The 17,829-nt window shown below is 45.6% G+C and overlaps 1 protein-coding gene and 1 pseudogene across 1 annotated transcript; one reads left to right on the top strand and one right to left on the bottom strand.

Annotated features, from left to right (window-relative positions):
• The first annotated feature begins 1,820 nt into the window (after positions 1-1,820).
• LOC124647800 lies at positions 1,821-2,671 on the top strand (annotated as a pseudogene).
• A 154-nt stretch (positions 2,672-2,825) lies between these two features.
• LOC124647799 (replication factor C subunit 3-like) lies at positions 2,826-6,282 on the bottom strand. Its single transcript, XM_047187673.1, has 11 exons — positions 5,497-6,282; positions 5,283-5,393; positions 5,151-5,183; positions 4,851-5,013; positions 4,543-4,721; positions 4,328-4,464; positions 3,873-3,968; positions 3,698-3,767; positions 3,501-3,581; positions 3,264-3,390; positions 2,826-3,179 (listed from the first exon to the last, which is right to left on the bottom strand). The coding sequence occupies exons 1-11, from the start codon at positions 6,280-6,282 to the stop codon at positions 3,106-3,108; spliced, it is 1,857 nt and encodes a 618-aa protein (XP_047043629.1). The 3' UTR covers positions 2,826-3,105.
• Positions 6,283-17,829: the final 11,547 nt, after the last annotated feature.

The raw sequence follows: 17,829 nt of genomic DNA, 5'->3' as shown, positions 1-17,829 counted from the left end.
TTAAACTAGATACGGAATGAGGGCCAGTCCAGCAGCCCTATACACCTCTCAGGTCGGTGCATACCAGGCACCGCAGGGTATTAGGCCTGGCCAATTTTCTCCTTTTTCTTTCTCTTTCGATTTCTGTTTCTTTTTTTGTTTGTTTTCTATTTCCTTTTTATTTTCTATTTTTTCCTTTTCGTTCAAATTTGAAAATTTAAAATTTAAAATTATTCAAACCTGAAATACGTTCAAATTTGAAAAAAAACCGAATTCAAAAATTATCAAATTTGAATAATATTCATACTTTAAAAATATTTAAAATTTAAAAATGTTTGAATTCAAAAAAATCATATTCAAAAAATGTTCATACGTAAAAAATAAATTCTTGAAAAATGTTTTTTTTTAAATGTACAAATTCAAATATGTTCATATTTGAAAATGTTCAAAAATTGAAAAATCAGATTTTTAAAAAGTATAGTTTTCAAAAAAGTTCAGATTAAATTTTTGAATTAAAAAAACGCAAAAAATAGAAGAAAATAAATAGCAGAAAGGAGAAAAATAGAAAAAGGGAAATAAAACGTAGCTGGGCCGGCCAAACACCCACCCTGGGGGTGTGCGGCACCTAGCCCGCACCGACCAGGGTGGTGTATAGCACCTCCCGGGAATGAGGGATGGATCGGGAAGTCAGGAGGGGCGGCGAGATTCATGTTTGACGCATTAAGCGCGCGTTAGCGGACTGATGACTGAAGGCTCCCGCCTTGTGGGCCGATCCAGATAGGGTTTTTATTTTTCAATTTTTTCATGATTTCTTTTTAATTTTCTCCTTTCCTGTTCGATTTTTCTTTTGTTTCTTTATTTTCTATTCATTCCTTTTACTTATTTCTATTTTTGTAGTAATATTTTTAAAATTGCATAGTACGTGAACAATCCCTATTTGAGCTCAACGCGTCGGTTATCGTCCCGACACGCACCCGCCCCGCTTCCTCTAGGTCGGACCGCTTCTCCTTCTCACCATGGTTGGTTAGGAACAAAACAATGCCTTGGGCAGGAAGAAGGTGATGCCTTGACGATAAAGATGAGGTTCACGTAGCCGACAACACCGGTGAGGCGAGGCCTTGACTTCGCCGGAGACGGGAATGACATGGCGGGTGCGGTGTTCCAGAACAGGAGAGGAAAAAACTTAGGGGGTGGGAGGTGCGGGTGCGGGGTGGTGGTACAGAGACCTCACCGAAGTCAGGGGAAGGGAAGGTTTAAAGGGAGGTGGAGGACTGGCGTAGGCGGCGACTCGGCCGGGGGGAGGGAGAGGGGGATCCGCCATGCTTTTTGAATGCCATGGATATTCGGTCCACTCAAGAATTTCATTGATTTTGCGAAATTGACTCAATTAACAAACGGTAAAGAAGTCAAAAGCATTAAATCATCGGATAGTCGTACAACATCCTTCTATTTCTATCTAATAAGTGATTTCATCCCGGAGGCAGCGAGCTGAGGCATCAGTTTGAGTTCGAGTTCGAGATGGAGACCAAGTTCGCCATAGGCATCGCTATCCACGACGGTGTCACTCGCCACCAGCATCCGCGCGCGCGGGGGTGCCATGCCATGGGATTAGTGGTGGTTGGGCCGACGGCAATGCATGCTGCCCGTCCATGTCGTGCCGCCCCGGCGTCCCATTCGCCTCGACGTAAAGGCCACGGCTGAGTCCCCACCAACAGCGACACCGACGGCCGACGACCCGCCACCCACCCCGTGCCCGTGCCCGTGCCCATGCGCGTGCGCGCTCGCCTGAACCATGCCTAAAAGCCCGTCGATCCCATCCACCCACATGGTCGCCGCGGCGGATGCATACGCTGGCCATGGCCGCGCGCCGCCTGCTCAGCGTCCACCCGCCGAGGCCTGCGCCGCCGCATCCGACGGCCCAGCAGGGGGCGTCCTTCCCCATGCTGCTCCCGGTCTTCCTCCTCTTCGTCCTCCTCCTCTGCTTCCTCTCCATCTTCCTCCTCCGCGACCTCCTCCGCTTCTTCTCCCTCTGGCTCCGGCGCCGCCGCCGCCGCTTGCAAGCGGACGCCGCCACGTACGAAGAAGACGCGCCGGTGTCGGCGCAAGCCGGCGGGCCTGGACCCATCCGTCATCGCTTCGTTCCCCACGGTGAGGTTCGAGGCCAGCTCAGCCGCCGCGCCGGCAGAGTGCGCGGTCTGCCTGTCCGAGTTCGCCGCGGGCGACGCCGTCCGGCTTCTCACCGCCGTCTGCCGCCACGCCTTCCACGAGGCTTGCATCGACTCGTGGCTCCGCGCGCACACTACGTGCCCGGTCTGCCGCTCCGACCTCGACACGCCACCGCACCACGAGGAGGTCGCCCTCCCCGAAGTACGCGGCAACGACACTGGCCGAGCTGCTGCTGCGGCGGCGGCGGTCGACGAGACAACTGGCTACCGGACAACGTCACCTCCGGCGAGTGACCACCGGTAACCTACGGCCGCCGGCCATGCAAATGCAAGCATCGAACGGCTGGCCGGCGTGCTGCGTTCTCCAATTTTTTGCTGGATCTTTTTGTTGGTACATGTGTACCTTTGTATATACTGAACAAATTGTATCATATACATTCCATAGAATATTTCAAATAAATGAAGTTGGCACTGCGATTGTGCCGTTCCTTCATTGCAACCACTTTAGCAGAGGAAGGAGTAGGTGATTGAATGGCTGGTAGCCTTGCTTAAATGAAGCTGTTTTAAGATTAAGACGTGGCTAATTTTACACTCCATATAAAATGGTACTATTAATAAGATTCTGGCAACAATATCAGCAAGTACTATGGCCTTCTGCAGCACAGAAAAAAATTGGATTCCTGATCAGTTTCAACACATCACAAACAGCCGTATGATAATATTGTCAGATCACACAAAGTACCCCATATCAAATTTATTTTTCTACAAACCCGAACATCACAATTCACGGGTATAAGGGGCTTATGCATGATCATGCATTCACACAAAACAGGTTTGTTTTCCATTAGAACACAAAGCGACCTGGGTTTGATTCAGAGGCACACACCACTGCTTATTTACCAACAGTGCGACAGTACTGGCGCAGGAGGATTTGGCGATGGAGAGCGATATCTCACCCTCCTCAAGAAACACTGCCTCTGATCGAATTCTTCGCTATTAACGATCTGTAGAAGCTCATGAACCTCACGGTGAATTCTGCAGGATTTTGCAAGGCATAGTTAGTTCATTACACCACAATTGAGAAGTGAACTCAACCATGTTATTTTTTGTTGTTTGTACCTTCAATCTTTATGAAGCATTGGATGGCTTCCCCTTGGTCAGGCCCCTCAACACTGAAACCTTCTATATTGATAGCTCTTTTGACCAAAGCTGTGTCCTGAGATTTGTATTCTTTGCACTGCTCTGTCTGAAATAAGCAGTATATCTCAGCACACACTACACAGTAAGCAAAACTAACTATCACTTATTATGCTTGCAGTCCCGCTTTAAAAATAATATGCTTGAAGGCATGCTCACTCGGTTCAAGTCCGACGCCAGTTCATCAATACTATTCTGAAAATCTTCATCCCTGTCCCTTTTCAGTTCGGTAACCAAGTGCTGCATCTCATCTCAAAGAAAAAAGGAGAACATTAATGATCTCTGATCAAGTTTAACCTTGCCCGGATTCTTGGAATCACAAAAACCACATAAACATGAGGCAGAGCAGAGCTTACACAGAAGATGAAATAAGGTGACACATTATGTTCAATCATTTTTCTGATCTTCCCTCGAATGAGATACAGCCTGTGTAGAAGTCAAATCAACAAAATTTCTGTTTTCATTCTGAAGTTTAAAAAGAAACTAGCACATACTGAATTGAAAACCATCACAGTGAAAGGGATAACTTACTGCTTTGGACTTGGCTCTTCCATGATTTTTTTGGCAACATTGTTAATTTCCTCCTCCCATCCAGTCAAAATAGGCTGGTCTTTTGTGAATGAACAGCTGCGTTTGTTGAGGGGGTTGTTTATCAATATGGAAAGCCCAATTGTTGCGAACTTTTTGACAGATAAACAATACCAATGATGATAATTATGACAACGCAAACAGACATTTCTAAGCAAGCTTGTCGAAACATACACCTCGATGGGTCAGTTGCAAATTTGGTACTTCTATGCAAAATTGATTTTGTACCGCAAGCAAAAGTTGTTTCGGTAGTGTGGCACCTTTTTGGTCATAACATGGCAGCAACACTTGCACTGTACATTGAGCAGTGCTATGCTGGCATATTTTAGATTCCAAAATGGACTGCTGTTATGGCTACTATCCGAATATGAAACACAGAACGGGAGTCATGTGCTTACTTTGCTGTCCATGTAGCTTCAAAAGAACGTATCGCCTGTCGGAGATTATTACTCGCGCTCGCAGCAATTCTACTAGCAATTCCATCAGGCAAATCTATGCCTTCTTGCGTAGCAATGAACTCTAGAACCTTGATTATCTACAAGAATATATCTTTCCATAAGATTGTCCAGCACTGGAATGAAAGATCAACTATTCATACAGAATTGGAATGTACCTCATCAAATGAAGGTGGTTGAAGTGTGATAACCTTGCATAGATGTTCGACAGCCTCAAGGTTTTTAGAACTGGAGCAGCAGAAAATAATTTTATTGCAGCCTGCATACCTCCCCAGAAACCAACCGATATAATGTTGAAGATCAGAAGAAATCCTGTCAGCGTCATGGACCACAATCACTGCACATATGAACCACTTACGCTTTAACATGCCGTTTCACATCAGCAAAGAATAGGCAGCTGTTGAAAATCCTGTGTTGATTTACAATAGTACCACCAAAGGAGAGGTGGGGATGCATTAGAATGTACCTTTGCAGTTGGCATGAGTGCAAATAAAGTCCGGTGGTGGTAGTGATTCATTCAACAAGGTAGTTATGACATACTTCTCATAGCCGTGTGAATCAGCCAAGTTTACCTCCACATGATGATCAGAAATCCTTACTTTGAGATCAATGTGTTTGACAATTTCACCCTGCATCAAACAGTTGGCCAAAAAAAGGGTATCGAATAAATTACATTTCATAATTTCCTTATGAAAATTTATCCTCTTCACAGTAATAAGGTTAATGGTGAAACAGAAAATGTGCCATTGTAAGTTGCAATGCATACCTTCAGCTCGATTCTCTTCGTTTGTTCCTCTATCTGTGAAATGCATATACAAATAAGGTATAATGAGATTCCAATAACCAAGGTTAACTTCAGATAAAGAGTAGTAATTTGTTCACAGATGGCAACAATGACCTTGAGTTCATCAGGACCAAAGGCATCCCTTAAAAGGGCCAGCACCATGCTTCTCTTACCGACCGCCTGCGCCCCTTCAAATATGAAATGGCTGCATTGGCGCTCGGTCACCTGGATACAACAGTCATCACAAAATTCAGTACCGGTTCCCAATTCAGAAAAAAAATTCAAAACAATGGTGTTTCCTACAATGACTAACAGTGTGTGTGATTACCATCCGGTGGAGGTTGTCGGCGACGGCCTTGTTGCAGATGAATTCCCCGAGTACACTGGGCCGGTACTTGTCCGCCCATACGTACATGTCATCCGCCGCGATCGGCGAATCCACCGACTGCTGCGGGGAATCCACCTGCAGCGACGGCTTGCGCAAAGCCCTCACCCAGATGTTTGCCCCTCTCGCGACGGTGGTGGCGGTATCGCGTCTCCAGTTGCTCCCATCGCCGGGAACCACTTCGGGAGTCGACACGGCACTGGCTTCGGACCCCGTCGGCGTCGGCACAAGGCCGATGGCGGCGGCATCCTCTCTCTCCCTCAAAGGCCTCCTCACGGGGACACTCGGCACGCCGGCGTGGTCCTGGCGTGCCACCGCCTGGGGCGTCGACGTCGATGCGGACGACGGCCGACGGTGCACCTGCGCCGCCTGGGGCGTCGACGTCGACGCGGACGACGGCCGACGGTGCACCTGCGCCGCCTGGGGCGACGACGTCGACGCGGACGACGGCCGACGGTGCGAGGGCGGCGGGGTAGGGGTGCCAGCGCGGGCGCGGACAGGGACGTGGGTCTTGGGGAGGCAGGCCCAGCGTTGGAGGAGCCTGGACACGAGCTGGGCGCGCGGGTGCTGCGGCGAGCGGCCGCCGCAGCCCGGGAGGAGGTTGGAGGCGCGGATCTTGGACTCGCGGCGTCGATCCTCCGCGAAGGCCGCGGAGAGGGTGCGGCCGGCCGGGGAGGAGGAGTACGGCGAGGCGGTCGGGGACGCGGGCGCAGGGGTCTCGATCGCCATGGCTCGTCGGATGGGGACGGGGACGGGGACGCGGCGCTGCGGGAGGCATTGGCGTGGGGTGATGGGAGGAAGGAGTTGATGGGAATCCGGATGCGGCCGGCGAGCTGGCCGAGGTGGCGGCGGCGGGAGGAACAAGGTGCTGGATTATTCCGCGCCGGAGGAATCATTCCGTTTGATCAGCAAACGGCATTCTCGGTAAAAATATTTCCGGTGCCACCAATCTATGTACCACCGTCGCAGTCGGGGCGTGGCCGGCCGGCCGCGGCGCGCCGTGGGTTGCCATTACCGACGGCGACGCCAGATCTTTTTTCTGTGTGGATACGGCGAAGCCGGACTGGCGCGTAAAATGTTTTGGTGGGCCGAATGTGCCATATATTTAGGTGTAGTGAGAATGTGTTGTTTGGGCCATCACTTTTCAGGGAGATTTTGGCCTCATATCATCGACGAACCTTAACCCAGGCGGGCAAAACCTATACACCGACCAGGTCGGTGGCTACTGGCCACCGCATGCCCCCTGGTCGGGTATGGGCCAGGCCCATTTGTGGCTGTTTAGCCTCGTTTTTTCTTTTTTCTTTTTTATCTTTTCTGGTTTCTTTTTTCTGTTTTCTTTTCTTTTTCTGTTTTCGGTTTTGTTTATATATTTTTTGGATTCGAAAATTTTGATTTTTAAAAATTGTTTACATTGGGAAAATGTTTAAATTAAAAACTGTTCAAATTTAAAAAATGTTTAAATTTGAAAACTGTTCAAATTCGAAAACCGTTCAAATTTGAAAATTTGAAAATTGTTCAAATATGAAAATTGTTCAAATCGACAAATCCTTCAAAATCGAAATTTGTTCATATTCAAAAAACGTTCAATTTTGAAAATTATTCAAGTTAAAAAATTGTTCAAATTTCAAATTTTGAAAATATTCAAATCCAAAAAATGTTCAAATTTAAAAACTGTTTTAATTTAAGAAAATTGTTCAAATTTTATGAAAAACTTTTTCTCTAAAAAAGTTTTTAAAAGTGTTAGATTTTAAAAAACGAAAATATAAACAGAAAAAAAAACAGAAAAGAAGGAAGAAAAAGGAAAAAAAACTCACCTGATGCAATGGGCCGCGGCCCACTGAAAGAGTAATGATATGAAGTTACGGCTATTGTCCATGTATTTGGCTGCTTCGGCTGGTTTGCTTTTGGCATATTTGAAATGATTCAGCATGGGATCATTGTCCTCCTCCATATGAGGAATGTGTGTAAATTCGGAACCCATAAGCTCTTTTGTCTTATGCTCCCGAATATCGGTTATGGCTCTCATAACAGCTATATGGCAAGCTGTATTGGTTTTCCTTGCTTCCCCAGCTGGCATGACTACACTCATTCCTAAAGATTCGGGAAGTCGCAGTCCTACCCTGCACTTGGCCAACACCGGACCATCATAGAACATGTATTTCTTTACTGGAATCTGGGGATCGCACCCAAATTCCAGTAACATGGCTCGTAAGATATCTGCAAGTCCTCCTTGGTACTCGTTCCAGTGTGGAATCCATAACTTTCACGTTTCTTCCCGGTCGCGAACTTGCCATGTTGGCTGTAGAAATAGAAAGATTATGAGATTAGTAATAATGCATCATAATAGAGATAATAAAGAATTATCGCACTAAAAGATATGGTTGTTGTATTCTCAATTGAATATACACCATATTTTTAGAGAATTCTTTACTAATCCTATTTGACTCCTAACGTTTGGTCCCATTTACTAGGTTCCAACCTAAGGTCAAAGCTTTTGCTCGATACCAACCGTGGTGACCTCGCATACCACCGCATGTTGTAGTATGCCGCTCGTTGATATAACATTCACGAAGTACCATTCCGCAAATATTACATCCCTCGCAGTAGTACAACAGAACATAGCAGGGTCCATAACTCATTCACATATTATTACAACTAACATACACATGTTGTCTTGGAGCTCCTCTTGGGTCCTAAGAGGAATACTCCTGGGTTCGAGGTGAACCCAACTTAACTTACAATACCAGTTTCACTAAACATTTATTTCATCGAGCAGCTAAATACTAAGAGTTCAGGCTGCTCGGTTACTACTACTAGCGGATATCCCTAGACTTGTTCTCCTCCGGAAGCCTCTCCGGATCCGTAGACGATGAGGTAGTCTACGCCTTCAACTCCTCCCGAGAGGTCCGGTTCCTCGTAGCCGATGATCTCGGCTCCTTCATTGTTGTCGTAGTCCTCCTCCAGACGATTCAGACAATCTAAGCATGGGATTTAAGAGTGGTATGAGTACGAGCGTACTCAACAAGTTCATTATAGTTAAGAGGTGTTTAATGCACTAGCTACGATATTAGACCAGAAAGTCTAATACCAATGCAATTTTTGGTAAACATTTCTTCAAGAGATTGCTTTTATTCCAAAGAGCTATGTCCGTCAGCCTTCACCGGTTTACTAGAACTTCATGGAGCTCCTTTCCGGCCGCGTTCGCAGTTCCTTATCCCGGAACAGGGAGTGACATGTCACAGTTCTTTACACTCTGCAGAGGTGTGTTGCTTTACCCATAAGAGATCTTAACCTTGGTGCCAACCGGGCAGCTTTCCCGTCCACACTTCCTTCGGTGTGAGGCCCGGTATAAGGTCTAGCCAATCATGTTCCTCCGCTGCCTCGCACACCCACCCTTTGTTGCATACCCCGACCCTGGGTCCTCGTCGGTCCTCTTACACCAATTAAGGATGGACCCCGACCACGACAACAGTTTGGGACTCGTTAACCAAACTCCTTCGCCGGTAGCTGCAACCCATCATAGACCACTTACCGTGGGGAATTAGAATGGGATCCCCACCCCACCGCTTGCCCAACCTGGGTCAAGTGTCTACGGTAAGCGCATCCGTTGATGTACGAGAGGTGGAAACACTTTTGACTACTCCGTCCCACTCCGGATCTTATGGTTAACACGGGTATTACGGCACAAGAATCACTCGGCGACATTTGTTGTTTAATCCTAGATGGATATTAACCCTTGCAATGGAACTTCCACCATATCAACACAATCCATGGTTCCATTGCCCACCACATAGTCATATTCATAGTTATGAAAGTAGTGGTTTTGGTTTTTATGCAATAGTGATAACCATAGTACTTTGCAAGTAATTTGATAGAAATACTCAAATGACATGAGCAAGCGATGAACTTGCTCGAACACCGCAAAGTTTGCGCTTGGAAGGTGTGGACTGACCCTTGTCCTCTGTCTCTGAAAAATAGCATCATTGTCCGTTAAGGGCAATGGTTAAAGAAGCAATTATGCATGATTCCAGTTTTTAGGGTTTGTTCCCCCCTTCCGATGTCGTTATTATTTTATGTAAGAGGTTAATACTAAGAGTAATTTAGGAATATTTGATTTATAATAAAATACAACCTTGAAATGTTGTCAAGGTGTTTTTAAAGTCCAAATGCATTAATGGACTTATTTTCATTATTGAAAATAATATGTGTGATTTAAATCATTATTTAAATCATCAAATTAAGACTTATTCTTCTTTGTCTTCAAAAATTCTCTTTGATATTTTATTTAGATAGAGAATTTTATGCTGATTAATTTTCATATTTTTACTTATTTTTTTAGAGCTTTATTTTATTTTCTAAAATTCTTGGAAATTCTCATTTAAATGGGTATTTTGGAAATGTCCAAAATACCCCTCGAAGCCCACCTGTTAGGCGGCCGAGCTGGTTAGGTTGGACCAGCCCGGTGGGCTCGGTCCAACCGACCCGGCCGCGTCGTCTTCTCGCCGTGTCCTAACCCTAATCCCCTTTCGGCTCTCGCGACGCCGAAATCGCCTCCGCCGTCGCCGCTTTAATCTGGCCGTCTCCGGCCATCGCCGGCGACGAGATGGTGCGGATCTGGACCGCCTCTCGACGGCGGACATGGTGGTCCGCGTCGATCTGACGCTTGCGTCCACGTTCGCTCGCCATCGACTCTCCCGTGCGCCTGGCCTGTGGCGTCCGCCGCCACCGCGCGTTGGAGAAGCCGTGTACCTTCCTCCTGGCGCTCCCCTGGGCGCGTGGTGCTGCGCTGGGGTGCTGTGGTGGTCGCCGTGGCTTGGCTTGGCCAGGCCTGGTGCCGCCGTGTGCACTGGCGTGCGCCGCCGTGGCCGCCGTGGTCATGACGACCACCGCCTCCCTGGTATGTGCTCCTCCTTCTCTTCTGCCATTTGTTCTACCTCTTCTCCTTCCTCTGGATGCCCTGGCACCCACCTGATTGTGCTGCCGCTTCTACACCTATGTGCTCTGCTGCTGTGCTTGCTGTGAATGCGTGTAAGCTGCTGTGCTCTCTGCTGTTGCCATGGATCCTAGCTGATGCGATATGCTGCTGCCATGCGTATGCTGCTGTGGTGCATATGCTGCTTCTGTGTAATTTAGTGGCTCCTGTTGTTGCTTGGTGTATTATGCCTTTCCTGTACATGCCATTGCTTTCCCCTGACTCGATCATGCTGTGATGATCCTTGCCTTTGGCAAGTGCCAGTGCTCCTGATGAGATTATATCTGTGCTTCAATTCATAGACATGCTCATTTGAGCCTAGTTGTTACTTTAACTGCCCCTTTCTTTGATGAAGTGCTTCTGGATACAATTGTGCTGCCTGATGCCCTTATCTGTGATGCAATTGTTCAGCTATATGATTAATTTAATTATCTGTCCATGTGTTAATGCTTAGAATGAGTTCTAGCATGCAGTAGCAAGCTCTAGCAAGCTTCTGGTGTTCATATGATCACCGACTTGCTTGTAAAAGCCGCTATTTGGTGACTCGTGCCTCTCACTGTTGCTCACTCTATGCTGTGTGTGTGTATCACACAGGCTTGGCCTGGTGTGTTGGTACTTGCTCAAGCACATGTTGGTACTTGCAGTGATCCAGTGGATCATTAGCATGATTCTGGTGACTTGGTTACTTGTATAATTCATTTATCTGTATTATCTTGCTTTGTTTGATGGATAAGTGAGATGAACTGCTTGCAGTGATGATTCTTGTGATGAACTTAATGGAGCTAGAGGGATGCCAACAGTGGTTGGGGACCCTAGCTCCACTTTGAACCCAAATCTGGGTGATGATATTGGTGCTTGGCTTGGTGGTTTGGCTGTTTCAGTGGTTGAGGTAACCTTGACAGCAATTCATTGCTGTTTAGGTAGCTCCCACCCTGGTTGGCTTGCTATAGCTTAGTGAATGCTGTAGGATAACGTTGCATAGAAAACAAAAAATTTCCTACCGCGAACACGCAATCCAAGCCAAGATGCAATCTAGAAGACGGTAGCAACGAGGGGGTATCGAGTCTCACCCTTGAAGAGATTCCAAAGCCTACAAGATGAGGCTCTTGTTGCTGCGGTAGACGTTCACTTGCCGCTTGCAAAAGCGCGTAGAAGATCTTGATCACGATCGGTTCCGGCGCCACGAACGGGCAGCACCTCCGTACTCGGTCACACGTTTGGTTGTTGATGAAGACGACGTCCACCTCCCCGTTCCAGCGGGCAGCGGAAGTAGTAGCTCCTCTTGAATCCGACAGCACGACGGCGTGGTGTCGGTGGCGGTGGAGAATCCCGGCGGAGCTTCGCTAAGCGTGCGGGGAAGAAGGAGGAGTGGGGCGGCTAGGGTTTGGGGAGAGGGGGTGGCCGGCCTCCAAGGGGTGCGGCCAAGGTGGTGGCTTTGGTGTGGCCGGCCCCCTCCCCTATGCCCCTCATTATATAGGTGGAACCCAAGTGTTGGTGTCCAAGTCTTCGAATAAGACCCGAAACCAAAACCTTCCATAGGAGGGGCAATCCTAGCCCAACTAGGACTCCCACCCAAAGGTGGGATTCCCACCTCCCATGTGGGGTGGCCGGCCCCCTAAGGGGAGTCCACTTGGGACTCCTCCCCCACTAGGGTTGGTCGGCCATGGAGGTGGAGTCCCTTGTGGACTCCACCTTCCTTGGTGGTTTCTTCCGGACTTTTCTAGAACCTTCTAGAACCTTCCATAGAACCTTCCGCGACATTTTATTCACATAAAATGACATCCTATATATGAATCTTATTCTCCTGACCATTCCGGAACTCCTCGTGATGTCCGGGATCACATCCGGGACTCCGAACAAATATTCCAACTCCATTCCATATTCAAGTACTACCATTTCAACATCCAACTTTAAGTGTGTCACCCTACGGTTCGAGAACTATGCGGACATGGTTGAGTACTCACTCCGACCAATAACCAATAGCGGGATCCGGAGATCCATAATGGCTCCCACATATTCAACGATGACTTTAGTGATCGAATGAACCATTCACATATATTACCAATTCCCTTTGTCTCGCGATATTTTACTTGTCCGAGGTTTGATCTTCGGTATCACTCTATACCTTGTTCAACCTCGTCTCCCCGACAAGTACTCTTTACTCGTACCGTGGTATGTGGTCTCTTATGAACTTATTCATATGCTTGCAAGACATTAGACGACATTCCACCGAGAGGGCCCGGAGTATATCTATCCGTCATCGGGATGGACAAATCCCACTCGTTGATCCATATGCCTCAACTCATACTTTCCGGATACTTAATCCCACCTTTATAGCCACCCATTTGCGCAGTTGGTGTTTGGTGTAATCAAAGTACCTTTCCGGTATAAGTGATTTATATGATCTCATGGTCTTAAGGATTAGGTAACTATGTATTGAAAGCTTATAGCAAATAACTTAATGACGAGATCTTATGCTACGCTTAATTGGGTGTGTCCATTACATCATTCATATAATGATATAACCTTGTTATTAATAACATCCAATGTTCATGATTATGAAACTAATCATCCATTAATCAACAAGCTAGTTTAAGAGGCATACTAGGGACTTCTTGTTTGTCTACATATCACACATGTACTAATGTTTCGGTTAATACAATTCTAGCATGATATATAAACATTTATCATAAACATAAAGATATAAATAATAACCACTTTATTATTGCCTCTAGGGCATATCTCCTTCGACCTCCCACTTGCACTAGAGTCAATAATCTAGATTACATTGTAATATACCTAACACCCATGGCATTCTGGTGTTGGTCATGCTTTGCCCTAGGGAGAGCTTTAGTCAACGGATCTGCTACATTCAGATCAGTGTGTACTTTGCAAATCTTTACTTCTCCATCTTCGATGTACTCGCGAATCGAGTGGTAACGCAGCTTGATATGCTTCAGCCTCTTGTGTGACCTTGGCTCTTGTGCATTGGCGATGGCACCCATGTTATCACAGTAAATGATTAATGGGTCCAATGCACTAGGAACCACACCGAGCTCTACAATGAACCTCTTTATCCATACCGCTTCTGATGAAGCCTCTGAAGCCGCTATGTACTCTGATTCCCGTTGAAGACTTCGCCACCGTGCACCGCTTCGAGCTTGCCCGGCTTATCGCAGCACCATTCAATATAAACACGTACCCGCATTGTGACTTAGAGTCATCAGGATCAGTGTTCCAACTTGCATCGGTGTAACTTGTTACAACGAGCTCTTGGTCACCTCCATAACAAAGAAACATATCCTTAGTTCTTTTCAAGTACTTCAGGATATTCTTGACCGCTGTCCAGAGTGTTCCATTCCTGGATCACTTTGATATCTCGCTAGTCAAACTAACGAAGCATGCGCTATATCCGGTCTTGTACATAGCATGGCATACATAATAGAGCCTACCGCCGAAGCATAGGGGATCTGATTCATCCTTTCTCTTTCTTCCGCCGTAGCCGGTCCTTGAGTCTTACTCAAGACCTTGCCTCGGTAACATAGGTAAAAACCCTTTCTTACTTTCGTCCATTCTAAACTTCTTTAGAATCTTGTCCGAGTATGTACTCCGTGATAGCCCTATTAGGCGTCTTGATCTATCTCTATAAATCTTGATGCCTAATATATACGATGCTTCACCAAGGTCTTTCATTGAAAAACTCGTTATTCAAATAACCTTTTACACTCGCTTAATAGTTCTATATCATTCCCGATCAATAATATGTCATCTACATATAATATCAGGAATGCTACGGAGCTCCCACTCACTTTCTTGTAAATACAGGCCTCTCCATGACACTGTATAAACCCGAAGTCTTTGATCACCTTATCAAAGCGTCGGTTCCAACTTCTCGATGCTTGCTTGAGTCCATAGATTGAACGCTGAAGTTTGCATACTTTGTCAGCATTTTTAGGATCGACAAAACCTTTGGGTTGTACCATATACAACTCTTCCTCAATGTCTCCATTAAGGAACGCCGTTTTGACATCCATCTGCCAAATCTCATAATCGAAAAATGCAGCTATTGCTAACAAAATCCTCACAGATTTTAGCTTCGCTACGGGTGAGAAAGTCTCATCGTAGTCAACTCCTTGAATTTGTCGGAAACCCTTTGCGACAAGTCGAGCTTTATAGACGATAATATTACCATCGGCATCTGTTTTTCTTTTGAAGATCCATTTATTCTCGACAGCCTTTCGGCTATCAAGTAAGTCTACCAAAGTCCATACTTTGTTATCATACATGGATCCCATTTCGGATTTCATGGCTTCTTGCCATTTGTTGGAATCTGGGCTCATCATCGCTTCTTCATACGTCGCAGGGTCCTCATCATTGTTATCCACAATCATGACATTTAGACAAGGATCATACCAATCAGGAGTGGCACGTTCCCTTGTCGATCCGCGAGGTTCGATAGTTTCCTCGTTCGAAGTTTCATGATCATTATCATTAGCTTCCTCTCGTTGCCGGTGTAGGCGGTACAGGTACATCTTCCGATATCGCGCTACTCGATCAACGAGTATAGATTCATTAATCTCATCGAGTTCTACTTTTCTTCCAGATCACTTCTTTAGTGAGAAATTCTTTCTCAAGAAAGGTTCCGTTCTTAGCAACAAAGATTTTGCCTTCGGATCTGTGATAGAAAGTGTACCTTATAGTTTCCTTAGGGTATCCTATGAAGACGCATTTCTCCGCTTTGGGTTCTAGCTTGTCCGGTTGTAACTTTTTTACATAGGCTTCGCAACCCCAAACTTTAAGGAACGACGACTTAGGTTTCTTATTAAACCATAATTCATACGGTGTCGTTTCTACGGATTTTGATGGTGCTCTATTTAAAGTGAATGCGGTCTGTCTCTAATGCATAACTCCAAAATGATAACGGCAAATCAGTAAGAGACATCATAGAACGAACCATATCTAAGAGAGTTCGATTACGACGTTCGGACACACCGTTTCGTTGTGGTGTTCCCGGCGGTGTCAATTGTGAAAGTATTCCGCATTTCTTTAAATGCATGCCAAACTCATAACTCGGATATTCACCTCCTCGATCGGATCGTAGAAATTTAATCTTCTTGTTACGTTGATTTTCTACTTCACTTTGGAATTCCTTAAACTTCTCAAAAGTTTCGGATTTATGTTTCATGAAATAGATATACCCATATCTACTCGGATCATCTCGTGAAGGTTAGAACATAACGATAACCACCGCGCGATGCTACACTCATTGGTCCGCACACATCGGTATGTATGATTTCCAATAAGTCAGTAGCTCGCTCCATCATACCGGAAAATGGAGTCTTAGTCATTTTTCCCATTAGACATGCTTCGCATCTATCAAGTGACTCAAAGTCAAGTGATTCAAGTAATCCATCGGTATGGAGTTTCTTCATGCGTTTCACTCCAATATGACCAAGACGACAAGTGCCACATATAAGTAGAATTATCATTCAATTTAATTCGCTTAGCATCAATGTTATGTATATGCGTATCACTACTATCGAGATCTAATAGAAATAAGCCATTCTTTTGTGGTGCTCGACCATAAAAGATATTATTCATAAAAATAGAACAACCATTATTCTCGGACTTGAATGAATAACCGTCTTGCATTAAACAAGATCCGGATATAATGTTCATGCTCAACGCAGTACATAATAACAATTATTTAGGCTTAAAACTAATCCCGAAGGTAGATGTAGAGGAAGTGTGCCGATCGCGATCACATTGACCTTGGATCCGTTTCCAACGCGCATCGTCACTTCATCTTTCGAGTAGTTGTCGTTTATTCTTTAGTTCCTGTTTCGAGTTACAAATATGAGCAACCGAACCGAGTATCAAATACCCAGGTACTAGAACGAGAACTAGTGAGATAAACATCTATAACATGTATATCGGATATACCTTCTTTCTTCTTCTTGACAAGGCCGCTCTTCGGATCCGCCAAATACTTGGAGCAATTACGCTTCCAGTGTCCCTTCTCCTTGCGATGAATAGCACTCAAGCATCGGGCTTAGGGCCGTTCTTAGGTTTCATAGGAGGCGTGGCAGCTTTCTTGCCACCCTTCTTGAATTTTCCCTTAGACTTGCCCTGTTTCTTGAAGCTCGGTGGTCTTGTTGACCATCAACACTTGGTGCTCTTTCTTGATCTCAATCTCGAGCAGCTTTTAGCATGCCAAAGAGTTCGAGTAACTCCTTGTTCATGTTCTGCATATTGTAGTTCATCACAAAGTTCTTGTAACTTGGTGGCAGTGATTGAAGGACACGATTAATCCCTAGTCTGTTAGGAATCACTATTCCCAAGTCACTGAGTTTCTTCGCATGCCCGGTCATGGCGAGCATGTGCTCACTAATGGAGCTGCCTTCTTCCATCATACAGTGAAGAAATGTTTCGATGCTTCATAGCATTCCACGGCCGCATGAGTCTCAAAAATAGCTTTCAGCTCATTCATCAACTCATGAGGATCGTGGTGCTCAAAACGTTTTTGAAGATCGGATTCCAGATCGCACGGGATGGCACACCGAACTTGAGAGTACCGAGTTTTCCGAGTCTCGTAAACAGCTTTTACTTCATCGGTTTCAGTTTACCAGGAGGGTCACCTAGCGGTGCATCAAGCACATATTGCAGATTTGCGCCAGAGAGGAAGATCCTCACATGACGGAACCAGTCGGTGAAGTTGCTACCGTTGCTCTTAAGCTTTTCTTTCTCTAGGAACTGGTTAAAATTGATTGAGGACGCCATCTCTACAACATATATTTGCAATAGTTTAGACTAAGTTTATGACAAATTGAGTTCAAATTTTAATTCAACATAATTAAAAATCTAGGTGAACTCCCACTCAAAACAATATCCCTCGCATTGTCTTAGTGATCACACGAACCAAATCCATCGCACCTCAAATCGATCATCACGAGAAAAGGTGTAATTTCAATGGCGAACACTCAAAGTGTTCATCATATCAATCATATGATTCATGCTCTACCTTTCGGTATCACGTGTTCCGAGACCATGTCTGTACATGCTAGGCTCGTCAAGGCCACCTTAGTATCCGCATGTGCAAAATCTGTCTTGCACCCGTTGTAAGTACTTATCGAATCTATCACACCCGATCATCACGAGATGCTTCGAAACGATAAGACTTGATAACGGTGCTACTAAGGATGAACACTTTATTATCTTGAGATTTTAGTGAGGGATCATCTTATAATGCTACCGTCGCGATCTAAGCAAAATAAGATGCATAAAAGGATTAACATCACATGCAG

The sequence above is a fragment of the Lolium rigidum genome, chromosome 4 (assembly GCF_022539505.1).
Source record: "Lolium rigidum isolate FL_2022 chromosome 4, APGP_CSIRO_Lrig_0.1, whole genome shotgun sequence".
Classification (NCBI taxonomy): domain Eukaryota; kingdom Viridiplantae; phylum Streptophyta; class Magnoliopsida; order Poales; family Poaceae; genus Lolium; species Lolium rigidum.
The sequence above is the reverse complement of the archived record's forward strand: the minus strand, read 5'-3'. Positions and strand labels throughout refer to the sequence as shown.